The sequence below is a fragment of the Cryptomeria japonica genome, chromosome 3 (genome assembly GCF_030272615.1).
Source record: "Cryptomeria japonica chromosome 3, Sugi_1.0, whole genome shotgun sequence".
Taxonomy (NCBI): Eukaryota; Viridiplantae; Streptophyta; class Pinopsida; order Cupressales; family Cupressaceae; genus Cryptomeria; species Cryptomeria japonica.
The window spans coordinates 481,866,734-481,884,870 of NC_081407.1; the positions used below are offsets into that span (position 1 = coordinate 481,866,734).

Here is an 18,137-nt window from a genome sequence, read left to right on the forward strand (position 1 = left end):
ATTATTTGTAAATTATTAATTTATATATTAATATTGGCAAATAAAATAAACAAGTCATGTGCCAATATTAGTATAGTAATTAATAATTATTATTATTAATTATTTTCACACACATATATAGGAATATTTTTAATCTTTATATCCCTATATATTTATGTGAAAATAATTAAAAATTAGCATCTTAATAGGCACTTTGAGTTCAGTTTTTTAGCATGTAGACACAATATGAAAAAATTGTAAAAATAATTATCTAAGTTGGATAAATTATGAATCCACTTAGTGTTTATTACGAATGTGTCTTAGATATTTACTTTCAAAATCTTCCTAGTATGCATACATGCTAAAGATTAAACTCATCATGAAGAGGAGTCATCGTGTAGTTTGGGGTCGGATTTGAGCTTGAGTGGAGATTTGGATGAGTTTTTCTCATGATTTTGAGGGGATAGTGCTTGAGTTCGAGTACCACATGGGTCAACCTTGAGTTGACCAAGAGTTTGAGATGAGTTACACACATTTTTGCATGATTTGAAGCCTATTTTTATGGCTTTTTGTTTATGCTCGTAGATCAACTTTTGGGGAGATATTTTCAGTGGGAGTTCATCTTCAGTTGATTGGGAGTCATCTTTCCTTTGCCTTTTGGAAGGATTTTTGTATAAAGTGGAAAAGATTTATCTTTTTTCACTAGTTCTTGATCATTCTCTTGCTTGCATTTTGGCAGAGAATACATTCGTGTAGCTCACATGATTTTTTCAGTTTGACAAAATATAGAATACCATTACCAGCTTTTACCTTTTTCTGAGTTTACATGTTCTATGTATGATTGAGAGTTATTTTGATGTGTTATTGATTAAATGACCTTCAAATTTATGTCTCATAATAGATCACAGGTTATGCAGTTTGATAGGTGAATTCATGTGTTTAATTGTGAAAGCATTTTTCCTATTAATTCACAAAGTTTAAGTCCTTTGCATGAAATATTTATGTGTTGTAGAATCAGAAATTAAATCTGTGCAAAATAGGTGATTGTAGGATTGCTTTCTACCATATGCCAACATCCTTCTAGTGCATCACCATAATTTCATATTCGAAGAATTAATTTAGTTTCTTCTCCCTTTTCCTGATTAAGTTATTTAGAGTTATTCATAGGGAGCCAACCCTTCATCTGGAGGTCAATTCTCATTATAGGCAACCCACGGGCCTAAGAATTATCCCATGTGTCACCAAATTGCTTGAGTTTTCTGCTTGCACATTCATGGGTGCAATTTGAGTGATAATAGTTATAAGGGGTCATATGTGGTCCTAAGGGGTCACGCATGTGTTAGAACACATGTGTGACCCCTTAGGACCACATATTCAACCCCTTATGACACTAATGTATGTGATCTCAAGGGATCATATGTCGTACACACTAGGATTTTATAAGGGGTCATATGCGGTTCTAAGGGGTCACACATGTGTTGTTGGCATTTGGCATTATAACAGACAATGGGAGATTGTTGGCATTTCAATAAGGATATTGAGAAGGTTGTTGATGATTATGGATATAACTGATTAAGGATGTTTTCTGTCTTGATATTATTATTTTGTCATTGATGTCAAGAAATTGATTTTCTAATTCAGTATGATGTTGCCATATCTTGAGAAGTATGATTTGAAGAGTATAAAGATGTCAGTAAAAGACACAGAAATAATATGATGAATAAGGGGATGAATAAGGTATTCAATGGGCAACTATTACCGAGTCAGACAATGATGAGATCATGATGTTTAGATTGTTTTAACATCATACATATGTTGTAAATTGTAAGGTTAATACTATACTATGTTACCGAGCAAAGAACCTAGTCGATAATCCCTAAGGTTATCGCTATCAGTTAATGAAGGCAGAATGTCTACCAAGTGAAGTTTAGTATTCACCAAGTTATTACCGAGCTGTAACAGAATACGTTAAATGGTTACATGCATTATTTAATGAAGGAAGCTGATGAGCTGGAACTGATTAAATGATTGGTATGTCATGCATGAAGTTTGTTAATGAATCTATGGCAAAGGAAAATCGGCATGAAGATCTACAGCTTAGATTGAACCGCAATACCCTAGCACAAGTTTCAAGAAATGTATGCAAGTTCCAAGGCAGGGTAAAATGTTTTCAGATCGAAGGATACATTGAACCTGGTCAAAGTTTGAAGATCTGATGGCTATGATTGATCATGGGAAATGTGATCAAGGAGATTAAGCGGTTGGCGAATTGTTTATAAATAGGAAACTATTGATAAACAATGTATGCGAGCAAATGTATGCACAGGGATGCTACAGAGTGATTACCGAGCACAGAAGCTTGAAGACCTGTTTGAATAACAGAGTATAGAAGCCCAGCAGATGGACAAGATTAGTTCTATGTCTAGATTGTATTGAGCAAATAAGAATCTGCTTTAGCATTTTAGATGTGAAGTTGCAAATGGATTTTTATTACTATTATTTTGTGAAGTGACAGAAAATATCTTAACCGAGTGGACTTAACAGTCTTATTTGTAAAACCCTCTAGAAGGGTGACATTTTGATTGAGTGTTTGAAATCCTTTAACAAGGTCACTTCTAACAAGGTGAAGATCCTAACAAATCTAAGGGAAATCCCTTAACCAAGTCACATCTAGCAATGTGTTTGTAATCTTTAACAGGATTTGCTTTTAACCGAGCATACGCTAGAAGAGTATATTTCTTAGTGGGTCTGAAATCCCACAGTGGTTTTTCCCTATTTGGGTTTCCACGTTAAATCTGGTGTTATGAGGTTTATGATGTTTATATGCTTTTGAGTTTGCATGTTTAGCAGTTTTGGTTATATTACTGAAGTATATGTTACCGAGGTTGAATCTGATGTTTTTATGGAAGATTAAGTTTGTATGATTCACCCCCCCCCCTCTCATCTTGTTGGCTATTGGATCTGTACTTACATTAAGTATCAGAACTATCATGTGTGACCCTTTAGGACCACATATGAGGTCCCCTTAGGACACTATGGGTATATCATATGTACACTAGGATGTTATAAGGGGTCAGATGTGGTCCTAAGGGGTCACGCATGTGTTAGAACACATGCGTGACCCCTTAGGACCACATATTCAACCCCTTAGGACCACATATGAGGTCCCCTTGAGACTATGTGATCCTAAGGGGTATGTCGTATGTACACTAGGATGTTATAAGGGGTCATATGTGATCCTAAGGGGTCACGCATGTGTTAGAACACATGCCTGAACCCTTAGGACCACATATGAGGTCCCATTAGGATACTATGTGATCCTAAGGGGTATGTCGTATGTACACTAGGATGAAATATAAGGGGTTATATGTGTCGGCATATGTGCAGAGTATGTTGACATGATGATAATGTGTTGTCATTGATGTCAATATGCTGAAGAGTGAACCGATAATATGCTGAAGAGTGAACCGGTAATATGTTGAAGATGAACCAGTTTATTGAAGTTTAGCAACTGGCAAAGTGAACCGGTATGCTGTTGAGAACCAGTATATGTGAAACAGTGAACCGATATGTTTGTTCAAGTGAACCGGTATATTGAAAGGTGAATCGGTATATGGAATGTTTTCTATCAAGGTTTAATATGGTATGACTACTGATTGGTAGTCTCAGCTTCAGGGTTTCCGGTTGAAGTTTTTCGAGCCTGTGTGATTCAACCGACGGTATTGTGTGATGAGTTAGCAGTGTAATGGAGATTAGATCGTGTTTCCACGTCAGCCTCGTGCACATGAAGGATCTTGCATGAAGGAGATTGATCCTATCTACCTCGGGAATGTGCGAAGTCTCTGCAAATGGTGGAGAACGCGTGATGGGTTATCACCTCCAAGAAGCAATGAAGAACGAACGATGGAGAATATCTTGAGATCTGTTCAAGACCGTTGTATGCAAATGCAAAGTGTTCAATTGTCAGGATTGAACCGACTGAATTGCTCAACCTAAATGTTTAGGGTTTTGGGTTTATGTTACCGACCTATCTGTTTCCTATAAGGTCGATGTTGTGTTTCATGTTGAAGTTGTTGGCAAATGTTGTGTGTGTATCTAAGAGTAGAGATACGTGATTATTGCCAGACCAAATAAGAGAATTGATACCTGCAAAGTGTGTGTACAGAAGGAAGGAACTAAACCGGATCTGCATTGGCATTGAGTGCTATTACCAGATCATTGTAATACATGTTGATCTCTAATCACTTCAATAGTTGGAAAATCCCTTAACATGGTAGCTTTAACCAACTTGTTGTAAATCCTTTAACGGGGGTGACTCAAAGCCATTGAGTTCATAAAATCCTCTAACAAGGTAACCCTTAACCGGGTATTCTAGCTATCCCTTAACCGGGTGATCCCTAACAGAATCGGTTCCTAACAGAACCTGTTGTAACAGTCTTTAACCAGACTAGGCTCTTAACAGAGCGGACTTCTAAAGAGTTCAAAAAAAGCTTGTGTGTATTCATCCCCATCGTGGTTTTTCCCAATTGGGTTTCCACGTGAAAAATATGTGTGTCATGTGTGATGCCTCTTTCATGTGATGTTTTGTTATTTCCTGTTTAGTGGTGAATCATGTTGATCTAGCAAATTATTGTATCTCAGAATGATAGAATATTTGTTTATGCATAAGGATAAAGTGGAAATGAGGAAGTAGGTTGTATGGAAAGTTAAGTGTTGCTGATTTATGTCTTTCACCGTCTCATTATGTTTAATCGGTAGTAATCTGGTTTAGCCCGGTATTAGTTATTGTCTATCAAGTGCACAGTTTGCAGTCAACCCAATTCAGGAAAAAAATTTGTGTCTGTACTGATTCACCCCCCCTCTCAGTACCGGTTTGGTACTCACTATTCATCATTGAGTTATCAATTGGTATCAGAGCATCCTCCAGGTCCTTTGTGTTGTAAGCTTAACCGCTTGAGGGAAAGATCCTATTGTAATGATGAAGAGGGAAGGTCCAAAGTTCAATAGAGATAACTTTAAAATATGGAAAGACATAATGAAGATATACATCAGAAGCATGGGTGCTCAACATCGGAGCTATGTTGATAATGTTTATGTTATCCCTACCGGTACTCTCACCGATGACCAAAAGAGAGAGATTCAGGAGAATGGGCAAGTCATGGAAGCCCTAATTAGTAGTTTATCTGACATTGAGTTTATTGATGTTCAGGACAAAGAGAATCCCAAAGAAGTATGGGATACTCTTGAGAATATCTATGGTGGTGATGAGCATGCGAAACAAACTAAGGAAGAAAGCCTTAGAGGAAAGTTTGAAGACATGCAGATGGTTGAAGGGGAGACCATTCAACAATATGGAATAAGAATCAAATATGTTGTTGGAGATATCAAGAGTGCAGGTCGTAAAATGGAAGATTCCACTATTGTTAGCAAAGTTTTGAGATCCTTATTACCGGTCTATGCAATAAGGGTTGTTGTTATTCAGGAGTTGAGGTCAATAGACAAGACTAAGGTATCCCTAGACTCCATCATTGCAAAGTTGATAGCCTATGAGCTAAATAGTTTTGATGGCAGTGTTCAGAAGACTTAATCAGCCTTTAGAGCATCTGTTGCACCATCTAGAAAAGGCAAAGAAGCTAGTACCAGTGGTGAACCAAGACAGAGCAGAGAAATGGATGATGAGGAGATCCTGATGGAATTTGAATCTCTTCTTGCCAAGAGACTTCCTAAGGGAACTGGTAAATACAAAGGTAAGCTCCTTTTGAAATGTTTTTCTTGTAACCGGATAGGACACATTGTTGTAAATTGTCCTAATGGTGATAGCAAGGACAAACCGGAAAAGTTCAAGAAGTTCAAAGGAGGAAACCAGAGAAACTGTTTTGTAGCAGTTGATGAAGGTGTCACTGGTGAGGAATCAGAAGATGAAGAAAATGAAGATATTGTGTTTGTAGCAGTCAAGGAAGATGTGTTAGACAAGAAGGATCTTGTCTCCCTCTTTGATAATTCCAATGAGTGGATTATTGACAGTGGTTGTTCTCACCATATGACTGGTGACCGGAGTAAGTTTCTATCTTTGGAAGAGTATGGTGGTGGTGTGGTTCATTTTGGTAATGATGCACCATGTATGGTAAAAGGCAGAGGGTCCATCTCTCTGAATGGAAGAAACAGTGTTGATAATGTGTATTGGGTAGAAGGTCTAAGGCACAGTCTTTTGAGTGTTGCTCAACTGAATAATAATGGACTCACTTTGGAATTCAAAAATGGAGTGTGCAAAATCAAAGGAAAGAGTGGTGAACTGATGGCTACTGGTATGTAGACCAAAGGTAACCTATTTCAACTAAATGCTAATGTCAGTACATGTCTTATGGCTAAGTTTGAGGACAGCTGGCTATGGCATAGGAGACTCTGCCATGTAAACTTTGACAATATTGTGAAGGCCAGTAAGATCAAGGCAGTTAGAGGATTGCCTATGTTGAGCAAACCAGAGAATCCTTTGTGCAGAGAGTGTCAACTAGGGAAAATGTCTTCCTCAACCTTCAAAGGTAAATCTTTCACTACAGACAATTTACTTGATCTTGTGCATACTGATTTGTGTGGTCCTATGAAAACTAGGAGTGTGCAGGGCGATAGGTATTTTATGATTCTTACAGATGATTGCTCAAGAATGATGTGGGTCACATTCTTGAAGGACAAGTCTGAAGCCTTTGGAAAGTTCAAAGCTTTCAGAGCACTGGTAGAAAAGGAAAGTAGTAGAAGAATCAAATGCCTTAGAACTGATCAAGGAGGGGAATTCACTTCCGGGGAATTCAACAAATATTGTGAAGAGAATGGCATCAAGAGGCAACTATCTGCCCCTCGGAATCCATAGCAAAATGTCTTAGCAGAGAGGAACAACCGGACTGTGGTAGAAGCGGCTAGAACTATGTTGATCCAAGGAAAGGTTGCTCACACCTTTTGGAGAGAAGTGGTGAGCACTGCAGTCTACACAATGAACCGGGTACTAATCAAGAAAGGAAAGCATAAGACTCCTTACGAGTACTAGACCGGTAAGACACCAGTAGTAAACTACTTCAATGTATTTGGTAGCAAATGTTATATCAAGAGGAGTGAACATCAGAGCAAATTCGATGCAAAATGTGATGAGGGAATATTCTTAGGATATTCCACCAAGAGTAAAGCTCTCAAATGTTTCAACAATAGGACTCAAAGAATTGTTGAAAGTATCGATGTTAGGGTTGATGAAAACTCTGAGAAACCTGAGGAAACTGGCAAAGAGCATGTAGGAGATCAACCAGTAGTAACCTTCTGGAAACTAGTTGCAAATCAGCCCAGTACCAGTAATTGTGCTCCTACACCGGTGGATGTTGATGTTGATGAAGATGAGGATGAAGAAGAAAAGCAAGAGGAATCTGTTAAGAATATACCTAGGTATGTAAAACTCAATCATGATCCAAAGCAGATCATAGGAGACAAAGATGCAGGAATTCTTACAAGAAGAAAGGTCAGAGAAAAATCATGTATGATCTCTGAATTTGAGCCTAAATCATTCAAAGAGGCACATAAAGATGAAGACTGGATCAAGGCAATGGAAGAGGAACTTGATCAGATAGAAAAGAATGGTACATGGTCTTTGGTACCCAGACCAGAGCATAAAAATGTCATTGGAACCAAACGGGTCTTCAGAAATAAACTAAATGAGGATGGCATAGTGCTAAGGAACAAAGTCAAACTAGTATGTAAAGGATATGCCCAAGAAGAAGGAGAAGACTATGGAGAAACCTTTGCTCCAGTAGCAAGATTGGAAGGAGTTCGTATGCTTCTTGCATATGCAGCTTTTAAAGGATCCAATGTATACCAAATGGATGTAAAATCTGCATTTCTAAATGGAATACTTGAAGAGGAGGTGTATATAGAGCAACTAGATGGGTTTGCCCTATCGGAAGACAGTGACATGGTGTGTAGGCTACATAAAGCCTTGTATGGACTGAAGCAGGCACCTAGAGCATGGTATGAACGCTTGCACTCCCATCTTATGAAGATTGGATTTGAAAGAACAAGTGAAGATAGCAATATCTACTTGAAATCAGAAGGAGATCATATTCTGATTTGTGAAGTATTTGTTGATGACATAATCTTTGGTGGAGATGACAAGATGAGTCATGACTTTGCATATGAGATGAAGAAGGAATTTGAGATGTCACTCATAGGGGAGATTAAGTTCTTCATTGGACTGCAGATTCAGCAAATGAAAGATGGAATCTTTATTACTTAGTCCAAGTATGTCAAAGAGGTGTTGAAGACCTTTGGCATGGAAGACAGTAAACCGGTTGGTACACCAATGGTGACCGGTTGTAAACTATCAAAAGAGGATGACTCGGCATTGGTAAATGAGAAGGAATACCGATCAATGATTCGTAAGCTGCATTATGTAGTGCATAGAAGACCAGACATTGCACATGCAGTGGGTATTACCGCTCGGTTTCAGAAAAGCCCAAGAGAATCCCACTTGGTAGCAGTCAAGCGGATTCTTAGATATCTGAAGGGAACTATTGACTATGGATTATGGTATCCATACAATGATGATTTCAACCTGAAAGTGTTCACAGATGTTGATTGGGCTGGTAATGTGGATGATCGGAAGAGCACAACCGGTGGTGCATTCTTTCTCGGTGGTAGACTGGACTCATGGATGAGTAAAAAGCAAAGTTGTATCTCTCAGTCTACAGCAAAAGCGGAGTATGTTGCAGCTTTTATGAACTGCACCCAGACTATTTGGATGAAGCATGTATTGAATGGCTTCAAAGTTCCTGTATCTGAATAGGTAAGTATATTTTGTGACAATACAAGTGCAATTAACATCTCCAAGAATCTGGTTTTACATGCTAGAACCAAGCACTTTGAACTCAAGTATCATTTCTTGAGGGAAAAGGTTCACAACAAAGAGGTGATATTGGAACATGTTTCCAGTAAGGAGCAGTTAGCAGATATATTCACCAAGCCTCTACCGAAGGCTACTTTTACCTATCTGAGAGGTGAATTAGGAGTGTTGCCCCTTCAAGAGGTAAACTAAAGGTTTGTGCTCCACATCAGTGAGATCTTACTTTGCTATATCTTTTCAGGATTGATGTGTTGAAGGACGCTACTCCTCAAGGGGAGCAGCATAGTGGAACAGGGAAGCTCGTGCCTCCACTTTGGCATTGTTGTCAAAGGGGGAGAAGATGTGAAGTAGAGAAGATGTGAAGCGGAGAAGATATCTACAGTATTAAGGAGAAGATTGATGCAGAAAGAGAGATATCTTTGTATATTGCCATCAATGCCAATGGGGAAGATTGTTGGCATATGTGCAGAGTATGTTGACATGATGATAATGTGTTGTCATTGATGTCAATATGTTGAAGAGTGAACCGGTAATATGTTGAAGAGTGAACCAATAATATGTTGAAGATGAACCGGTTTATTAAAGTTTAGCAACTGGCAAAGTGAAATGGTATGTTGTTGAGAACCGGTATATGTGAAACAATGAACCGATATGTTTGTTCAAGTGAACTGGTATATTGAAAGGTGAACCGGTATATGGAATGTTTTCTATCAAGGTTTAATATGGTATGACTACCAGTTGGTAGTCTCAGCTTCAGGGTTTCTGGTTGAAGTGTTTCGAGCCTGTGTGATTCAACCGATGGCATTGTGTGATGAGTTAACAGTATAATGGAGATCAGATCATGTTGCCACGTTAGCCTCATGCACGTGAAGGATCTTGCATGAAGGAGATTGATCCTATCTACCTCGGGAATATGCGAAGTCTCTACAAACGGTGGAGAACGTGTGATGGGTTATCACCTCCAAGAAGCGGTGAAGAACAAACAATGGAGAATATCTTGAGATCTGTTCAAGACCGTTGTATGCAAATACAAAGTGTTCAATGGTCAGGATTGAACCGACTGAATTGCTCAACCTAAATGTTTAGGGTTTAGGGTTTATGTTACCGACCTATATGTTTCCTATAAGGTCGATGTTGTGTTTCATGTTGAAGTTGTTGGCAAATGTTGTGTGTGTATCTAAGAGCAGAGATACGTGATTCTTGCCAGACCAAATAAGAGAATTCATACCTGCAAAGTGTGTGTGCAGAAGGAAGGAACTAAACCGGATCTGCATTGGCATTGAGTGCTATTACCAGATCATTCTAATACCTGTTGATCTCTAATCACTTCAGCAGTTGGAAAATCCCTTAACATGGTAGCTTTAACCAACTTGCTGTAAATCCTTTAACAGGGTGACTCAAAGCCATTGAGTTCATAAAATCCTCTAACAGGGTAACCCTTAAAAGGGTTTAACCCTTAACTGGGTATTCTAGCTATCCCTTAACTGGGTGATCCCTAACACGATCGGTTCCTAACAGAACCTGTTGTAACAATCTTTAACTGGATTGGGCTCCTAACAGAGCGGACTTCTAAAGAGTTCAAAAACAGCTTGTGGGTATTCATCCCCACCATGGTTTTTCCCAGTTGGGTTTCCACGTGAAAAATATGTGTGTCATGTGTGATGCCTCTTTCATGTGATGTTTTGTTATTTCCTATTTAGTGGTGAATCATGTTGATCTAGCAAATTATTGTATCTCAGAATGATAGAATATCTGTTTATCATAAGGATAAAGTGGAAACGAAGAAGTAGGTTGTATGGAAAGCTAAGTGTTGCCGGTTTATGTCTTTCACCGTCTCATTATGTTTAACCAGTAGTAATCTAGTTTAGACCGATATTAGTGATTGTCTGTCAAGTGCACTGTTTGCAGTCAAACCAGTTTAGGAAAAGTTTTTGTGTCTGTACTGATTCACCCCCCCCTCTCAATACTGGTTTGGTACTCACTGTTCATCATTGACTTATCAATATGTGGTCCTAAGGGATCACGCATGTGTTAGAACACATGTGTGACCCCTTAGAACCACATATTCAACCCCTTACGACACTGTACATGTGATCTTAAGGGATTGTATGTCGTACACGCTAGGATGTTATAAGGGGTCATATGAGGTCCTAAGGGGTCACGCATGTGTTAGAACACACATGCATGACCCCTTAGGACCACATATGACCCCTTAGGACACTATGTGATCCTAAGGGGTACATGAATTGTATACACTAGGATGTTATAAGGGATCATATGTGGTCCTCTGGGGTCACACATGTGTTAACACATGTGTGACCCCTTAGGACCACATATTCAACCCCTTAGGACACTATGTATGTGATCTTAAGGGACCATATGTCATACAAAGTAGGATTCTATAAGGGATCATATGCGGTTCTAAGGGGTCACGCATGTGTTAGAACACATGCATGACCCCTTAGGACCACATATGACCCCTTAGGACACTATGTGATCTTAAGGGGTACATGTCATACACACTAGGATGTTATAAGGGGTCATATGTGGTCCTAAGGGGTCACGCATGTACAGTGTTAGAACACACATGTCCGGCCCCTTATAAAACCTAGAATAAAAGAGCTAGATAGGTAATCAATTTGAAACAAATGTGATATGTAAATTAGATGGAAGGTGCACTTAGCTCTATGATTGATGATGGATAAATCAAGTTGATTCTTTTCAAGAATGATTCATCATTGTCATAAAATTGTTTGTCTCATTTTGATGAATAATTTAGAGTCTAAGCTAGCACAAAAACTTCTAAAAATTTGTGGCATGCCTTACATTCAATCAATTTTGACTATCATGAACTTGATTTGTTGTGTGGGAATGATCTAACAAAAATATTTTCCTAGAAAATGCTTCCTTCTCCTATTGGATATCTAAGAAGTTAAGGTGGTGTTTGAGAGGGTAATGCAACAACAGGTAAGTGCACCAAGATGGGGAACCAAAAAGATGTCACTTTACGTTTGGCCCCCATCAGAGAATTTGGCACTTGCCAAATGGCTCAAAATGACCAAATCTTTGTCTTGGTCAATTTAAAAAATTTGGCAAGCACCAAATTAAAATTACTTTTTAGAATGACAGTACCAAATAAAAATGCATTTTAAAAATACTAGCACCAAATTTGGTGAGCACTAAATAGTGGTATTGCCAAATTGTATGCATTGGATCAATTCTCTTTCTCTTTCTCTCTCTCTAACTTGATTAAATATTTTGGAGAAGTAGAAATATTTCTAACTCCCCATATTTGTCTTCAAGTCAAACTCAATTCCCCAACAAGAATATATACATGAAATATAGCATTTAAGTATAAGTCACATTTCAATGTGTTTTTTTTTCCTTTTTGATACTTTAAGTTATATTTCACGTATATATTGGTAGGATGTTTTAGAGTGGTTTCAAATCTCTAGGAGCTACAATATACATTCTAGGTTTTAGAAGATCTTATAATTTTTCAAACTTAATTCAAATTTTAATAATCAATAGGCTATTATCAGCATTCTTTCACTCTCTCTATCTCATTCTCTTTAGCTCCCCCAAACTATAGACCTATCTCTCTCTATCACTCTTCATGTTTCCCCTTTCTACTTCAATATATCTCACTCTCTCCTCTCTCCCCCAAGATCTAGCCCTACCTAGATCTCTCTTTACACACCTCACCCTCACTTTCTTCATACCTTTATTTATCTAGTTTTCTCCCACCCTTTCTCCTCTCTACCTCGCCTTCTCTCTCTCTCTCTCTCTCTCTCTCTCTCTCTCTCTCTCTCTCTCTCTCTCTCTCTCTCTCTCTCTCTCTCTCTCTCTCTCTCTCTCTCTCTCACACACACACACACACATTACCCACCTCTCTAGGCCTGTCCCTCCCTTTCTTCCCCTTTCCAATGAATCCCTATGAGATAGATACAATGGTGCACTAGTAATAGATATAGACAAAACATGAATCCCTTTAACAAGTTATGGGTGAGTAGGAGTATGAAAAAGAGAGCCCATTTCAAAAAAAAATGTTATAGGTCAAAATATGTTAACATCTCCAATCATGTGAATATAATCATATCCTACCAATATAACTCAAGATGTGAAATAACTCTCATAGGATACAAGAATTAGGATCTAAGAGCTTCTCCATGACACCAACTATTGAAGAAGTTCATCCATCATTGTGATAAATCCACATCATTTCCAATAGATCTCATTGAAATGTGATATTGAGCTACACATAGATTCTTCATAACGATCTCATAATTGAATATCATTCATGGGCCCCACACAATCAAAAAACTTAACTACAATAGTAGGAGACCCTACATGGAAAAGTTAAACCACGGTCTCTAAAAGAATATCAATACAAGATCTAAAAAGGTACAATGCAAGTAACTCAATATTATCTTACAAGAATACTTCAAACATCCCACGTGCTTCATCCAGAAATTTCACTATCTCACACTCCAATGCATAACTCCCTAAGTGTTATTTTTTAATCTATCGTGGGTGTGCTTCCTATCATTGGGATACATGGTTTGTCTTCTATCTAATAATGAAGTGGCAATGTATGCAGATATTCTATTGTTTCTAGTGTATGCATAATAATTAATAATAAAGTGTCCAAGGGGTTGAGCTTAACTGGCTAAAACACTGGGTTCTCACTGTGGAGACCCAAGTTCAACTCCCAATAGGGACATCTGAAGTGAAATTCTAAGTTGTGACTCTTGGTCTTCCATAGGATGGGGAAGGTCTTGGGGTCAATCTAATGGAACTCTAAGATGTGACTCTTGGCCTTCTATAGGATGAGAAGGTCTTGGGGTCAATCTAATCAAACATAATAATAATAATTCAAAGATATGTAATGGGGATGGGGCCCCCTACTGTGTCCCCACTGGTTCATAGCTCTAGTCAAAAGCTATTCAGGCTTCGACCAATTACCAATCAAAAAAAAAAAAAAAAATTAATAATAAAGTAGGAATGTATGTATTGATGTTGATGAAGATTCCTTTAAAATTTATAACCAATTAGTTGCTCATTATGGAGGGAAGAATGTACATACAAGGAGTGTAAGTAGCCTAAGAATCCATTTGAGTAGTAGTAACCTCAAGTGGGGTTGGGAGGCTGAATGGGGTGTGTCATTTCATGATCTCGATCTTGATAGATAGGCTCAAAGCACCTTGTATGATCTCCTTGGTGCTTCATAAAGCGGATAGGTTGTTGGGAAAAGCCTTAAGGGAATCCTACATGGATATTATAAGAATTATAATATTGATCTCTCTCTCTCTCTCTCTCTCTCTCTCTCTCTCTCTCTCTATCTATACTCTATATATATATATATATATATATATATGCACTCCTTGTTTCTCCCTCCCTATCTCTATCCCTCTATCCCTCTTTCCCTCTCCCCTCTCTCCTCTCTCTCTCTCCCTCTCCCCTCTCTGTATTACTTGACTCTATATTTCTCTCTCTTTCCCCTCTCTATTTAACCATTTCTATCTATGCCTCATTATCTCTACCTTCTTGTTTAATACATCTCTCCATCTATCTATCCTACATTATATCTCTATCTCTATTTCTCTCTCAATCTCCTCCCACTCCTCTATCTATCTCTTTCTATCCATATTTTTCTCTACCTCTATCCCCATATTTATTTGTTAACTTCCTTAAATATATCTCTATCTCTTTATAACAACCCCTATCTATATATCTCTCCCCTCTATATATATTGAGTTATCTCTTCCCCTCTCTCCCCCTCTTCTCCGTCTTCCCCTCTCACTCCCCCTCTTCTCCGTCGTGTGGCGTTGAATAAACAGCTCAAGGTTTGATCAAAGTTTCTTCAGAAAAATGTGGCAGTCCAAATAATTACCCTTGGGATCGGAACAATATACGGTCCATGAATATTCCTCTCAAATTAGACTCCAGCGATTTCTTGGGGAAAAGCCCAAAGGCAGTCTGATACAGATTGGGGGTGTGGGGACCCAGTCCCAGGGGAGGCATGGCACATGGCAAAGTCGCCCATCAATATCATCCTCCTCCTCTACAAGAAGATGATACACAGCTAAATGACGAGGAGAGTTTTGTCCTTCCCTTCACGGGTGTGTGCACTCCCTCCCCACCTCTCCACCCTCCATCTGCACTGTCATTCTGTACACACACCAACCAGTACATACACATTTTATACAGCAAAAAAAGTTGCCAAATATAATAGCACATTGTGAGAGTTTAGGCCCAGTGCAACTGCATGAATGGGTGAGTGATGGAGAAGCAGCAGGTGATGAATTTATGTACAAACATCCAACTCTCAATATGCGCAGGTTGTTTCAGAATCTGCTTTAGGTGGTGGGGGTAACCGTGAGGATTCATTCATACTTGTTGTGTGTTTTGCAAAGCTCATTTCTTGTCCCATTCACACACGTACGCTGTCGAGCCCAGGTGATGCAGTTTCCTCTTGAGATGATGGGAAAGTGCAGAGATGAGAAGCAGCAGACTTTTTGCATTCTCGTGTTAGTGTTTCTGCTCATGGGTTTGGCGGATGGTAAGACTAGTTTTCCTTTTGAGGGAAACTCAACAGTGCAGCAGGGGTTCCTCAAGTGGGTAAGGCGAATGGGCAGCCTGAAGCATTCCATCTTTCATACAGCCAAGAATAATTTCCTGCCTTCCTTTTATATCACTGTAGATAAGAGGCCTGGCGTCGGTGATTATTCCTCCGTGCAGGACGCTGTGGATTCATTGCCCTTATTCAACATTCTGCGTGTCGTAATTAAGATCAATGCCGGCACTTATAAGTGAGTTTAATATCCAATTGTGCTCAGTTGTATTACTAGTGTAGCAGTAATGGAGTCTTGTTCTGATGAGAGCTGATTTTGCACTTGCAGGGAGAAAGTAAACGTCGTGGCAAGCAAGGCATTTGTAACATTTGAAGGCGCGGGGGCAGATAAGACAGTGATAGAGTGGGGAGATAATGCAGCCACGCCTGGACCTGATGGACGCCCCCTCGGTACTTTCGCATCTGCTTCTGTTGCCATCAATTCTCCTTACTTCATTGCCAAAAACATCACCTTCAAGGTTCCTTCATTCTCATCACTTCATGTGTTTTTCATACATCACAATTTTTTGAGAAAGATATCTTTCTACATTTTTAAGATCAATTCAGGCTTTTTATAATAAATTCCAATTTTCTTGAAAAAGATATCCATCAACATAGATTTAGATATCATTTGTTGAATGCAGAACACAACTCCGTGTCCTCTGTCTGGTGCACCGGCCAAGCAGGCAGTGGCATTCAGAATATCGGCTGATACAGCTGCTTTTTTAGGCTGCAAATTTCTAAGTTGGCAAGACACGCTGTATGACCACCTTGGAAGACATTATTTCAAGGACTGTTATATTGAAGGCTCTGTCGACTTCATTTTCGGGAATGGTCTCTCACTTTACGAGGTTTGCAATCTTTCATTTTCATATCTTGTTAGATTATGCTGACACCACATTACCCCATAATAGAGCTACCACTTGATAACTTCTGCAATGAATATGATAGGTTTGTAGTTCTCAATGATGATTATATCACTCACCAAAGCCTCTATTCCACGTCAAACTATATTTGCTGCATTCTTTTTAACGATTTGGATTTCTCGACATTAGTATTGTATATATATAATTCATGGGTATTGGAACAATTACTTGTTTAATAACATTCAATAAGTTGATCTTGAAGGGATCAAAAATTCTATACATCGATCGATGATTACAGGATAAAACAGACATACAATAAAACGATCTAATAAAAGGTTTCAGAAGTCAGAACCCAACCTTAGAACAACCAACAGTAGAACCAGATCAACGGCAACTAGACTGACTTGTTACACCACATTGAATTTGCAAAATGACTGGTACACCCATTAGGAGTTGTCCTTGTTTGCAATTGGTTAAAAAATACCACCCAAAACAGGAATTTTGAGTAGATAATGAATGCTCTTTCATTTCATTTCAGCATTATAAAGTGATTTGATGATGAAAATCTGTCAGGGATGTCACCTGCACGCCATTTCAAACGCATTAGGAGCGTTGACAGCACAAAAAAGGAGTAGTTTACTGGAGGAAACAGGCTTCTCTTTCGTGAAATGCAAAGTGACCGGATCGGGAGTTCTATACCTGGGTAGAGCCTGGGGAACTTTTTCCCGAGTAGTGTTTGCCTACACATACATGGACAAAATCATTGTTCCCAAGGGCTGGTACGACTGGGGCGACCGAACCAGAGATTTGTGAGTATATATGAATTCCAAGCCCACTAGCTTCTTTTTTTCTCTCACCCAACATTATAAAATTGAATCCCCTGCTCTATACAGCCCTATTTTAAGCAATAAATTTGAATAGGCCATAGCTGCCATCATACCAATATGCACGCGCATTGGCATCATTTTTTTTTTTAACATTTTTAAAGCACACTGCCCATGTCCATAGTCCAATATACAAAAAGGTCATTGAAGTAATAGCTAGTTTACATGATAGACGCATAGAAAATGCTTATTAATTCTGTGGCTTTGATGGGTGTCAGAACTGTGTTTTATGGGCAATACAAGTGCAGTGGAGGTGGAGCAAGCTTTGCAGGCAGAGTTTCATGGAGTAGAGAGCTCACTGATGACGAAGCAAAGCCCTTCATTGCTCTCAGTTTCATCGACGGCGAGGAATGGATAAACCTCTGATCTTTCATTCAATAATATGCAATCCAACAAATTAAGACATAGACTGAGTGTACATGTACATACTAGTTATTAGTGAGTGAGAGGACAAAGAATAAGACAATACTAGCTAGCTAGCAGTTTGTACTTAATAAATAGATGGCAGGGCTCGTGACTCTTGTTTCTCCTCACCATTCCTTTTTACCTCTCTAAGTCTCCTCAATTTGCCTACCATTATATATTTTTCAGAATAATTCCTGTTCCGAATGTACGAGCAAGTTTCTGGCAATGCATGTGACCGTGATTAAGCGTTTAACATTTGCATGTAGGGAATGTTTTGATTTCAGATAAGAATGGTCTGCACAACATTTGCAGTTGTGATAGATTGATTGAGAAATGTGTGATCAATATGCTGCTGTACTGTCTTAAATATATAATGTGATGCCACTTATACATATGTGGTATTGTTTTCTAGTTGTTCATAAAGTGCACTGGCCTTTATCGGGCTTTCACCTCCCACCAAAAAGAAAGAGAAAGACTAGGTTATATTATACTATAAGTGATATGTTTTATGGCAT

At 38.7% G+C, this 18,137-nt stretch overlaps 1 protein-coding gene across 1 annotated transcript; it reads left to right on the forward strand.

The window, feature by feature from the left end:
* Positions 1 to 14,957: 14,957 nt before the first annotated feature.
* Positions 14,958 to 17,875, forward strand: LOC131045283 (probable pectinesterase 53). Its single transcript, XM_057978845.1, has 5 exons — positions 14,958 to 15,666; positions 15,757 to 15,946; positions 16,112 to 16,318; positions 16,907 to 17,142; positions 17,436 to 17,875. The coding sequence occupies exons 1-5, from the start codon at positions 15,317 to 15,319 to the stop codon at positions 17,581 to 17,583; spliced, it is 1,131 nt and encodes a 376-aa protein (XP_057834828.1). The 5' UTR covers positions 14,958 to 15,316; the 3' UTR covers positions 17,584 to 17,875.
* The last annotated feature ends 262 nt before the right edge of the window (positions 17,876 to 18,137 follow it).

Coding starts and splice junctions, on each gene's coding strand:
- LOC131045283 (XM_057978845.1), top strand. CDS start 15,317: ATGCAGTTTCCTCTTGAGATGATGGGAAAGTGCAGAGATGAGAAGCAG. Junction 16,319..16,906: donor ATGGTCTCTCACTTTACGAG/GTTTGCAATCTT, acceptor AAAATCTGTCAG/GGATGTCACCTGCACGCCAT. Junction 17,143..17,435: donor GGCGACCGAACCAGAGATTT/GTGAGTATATAT, acceptor GATGGGTGTCAG/AACTGTGTTTTATGGGCAAT.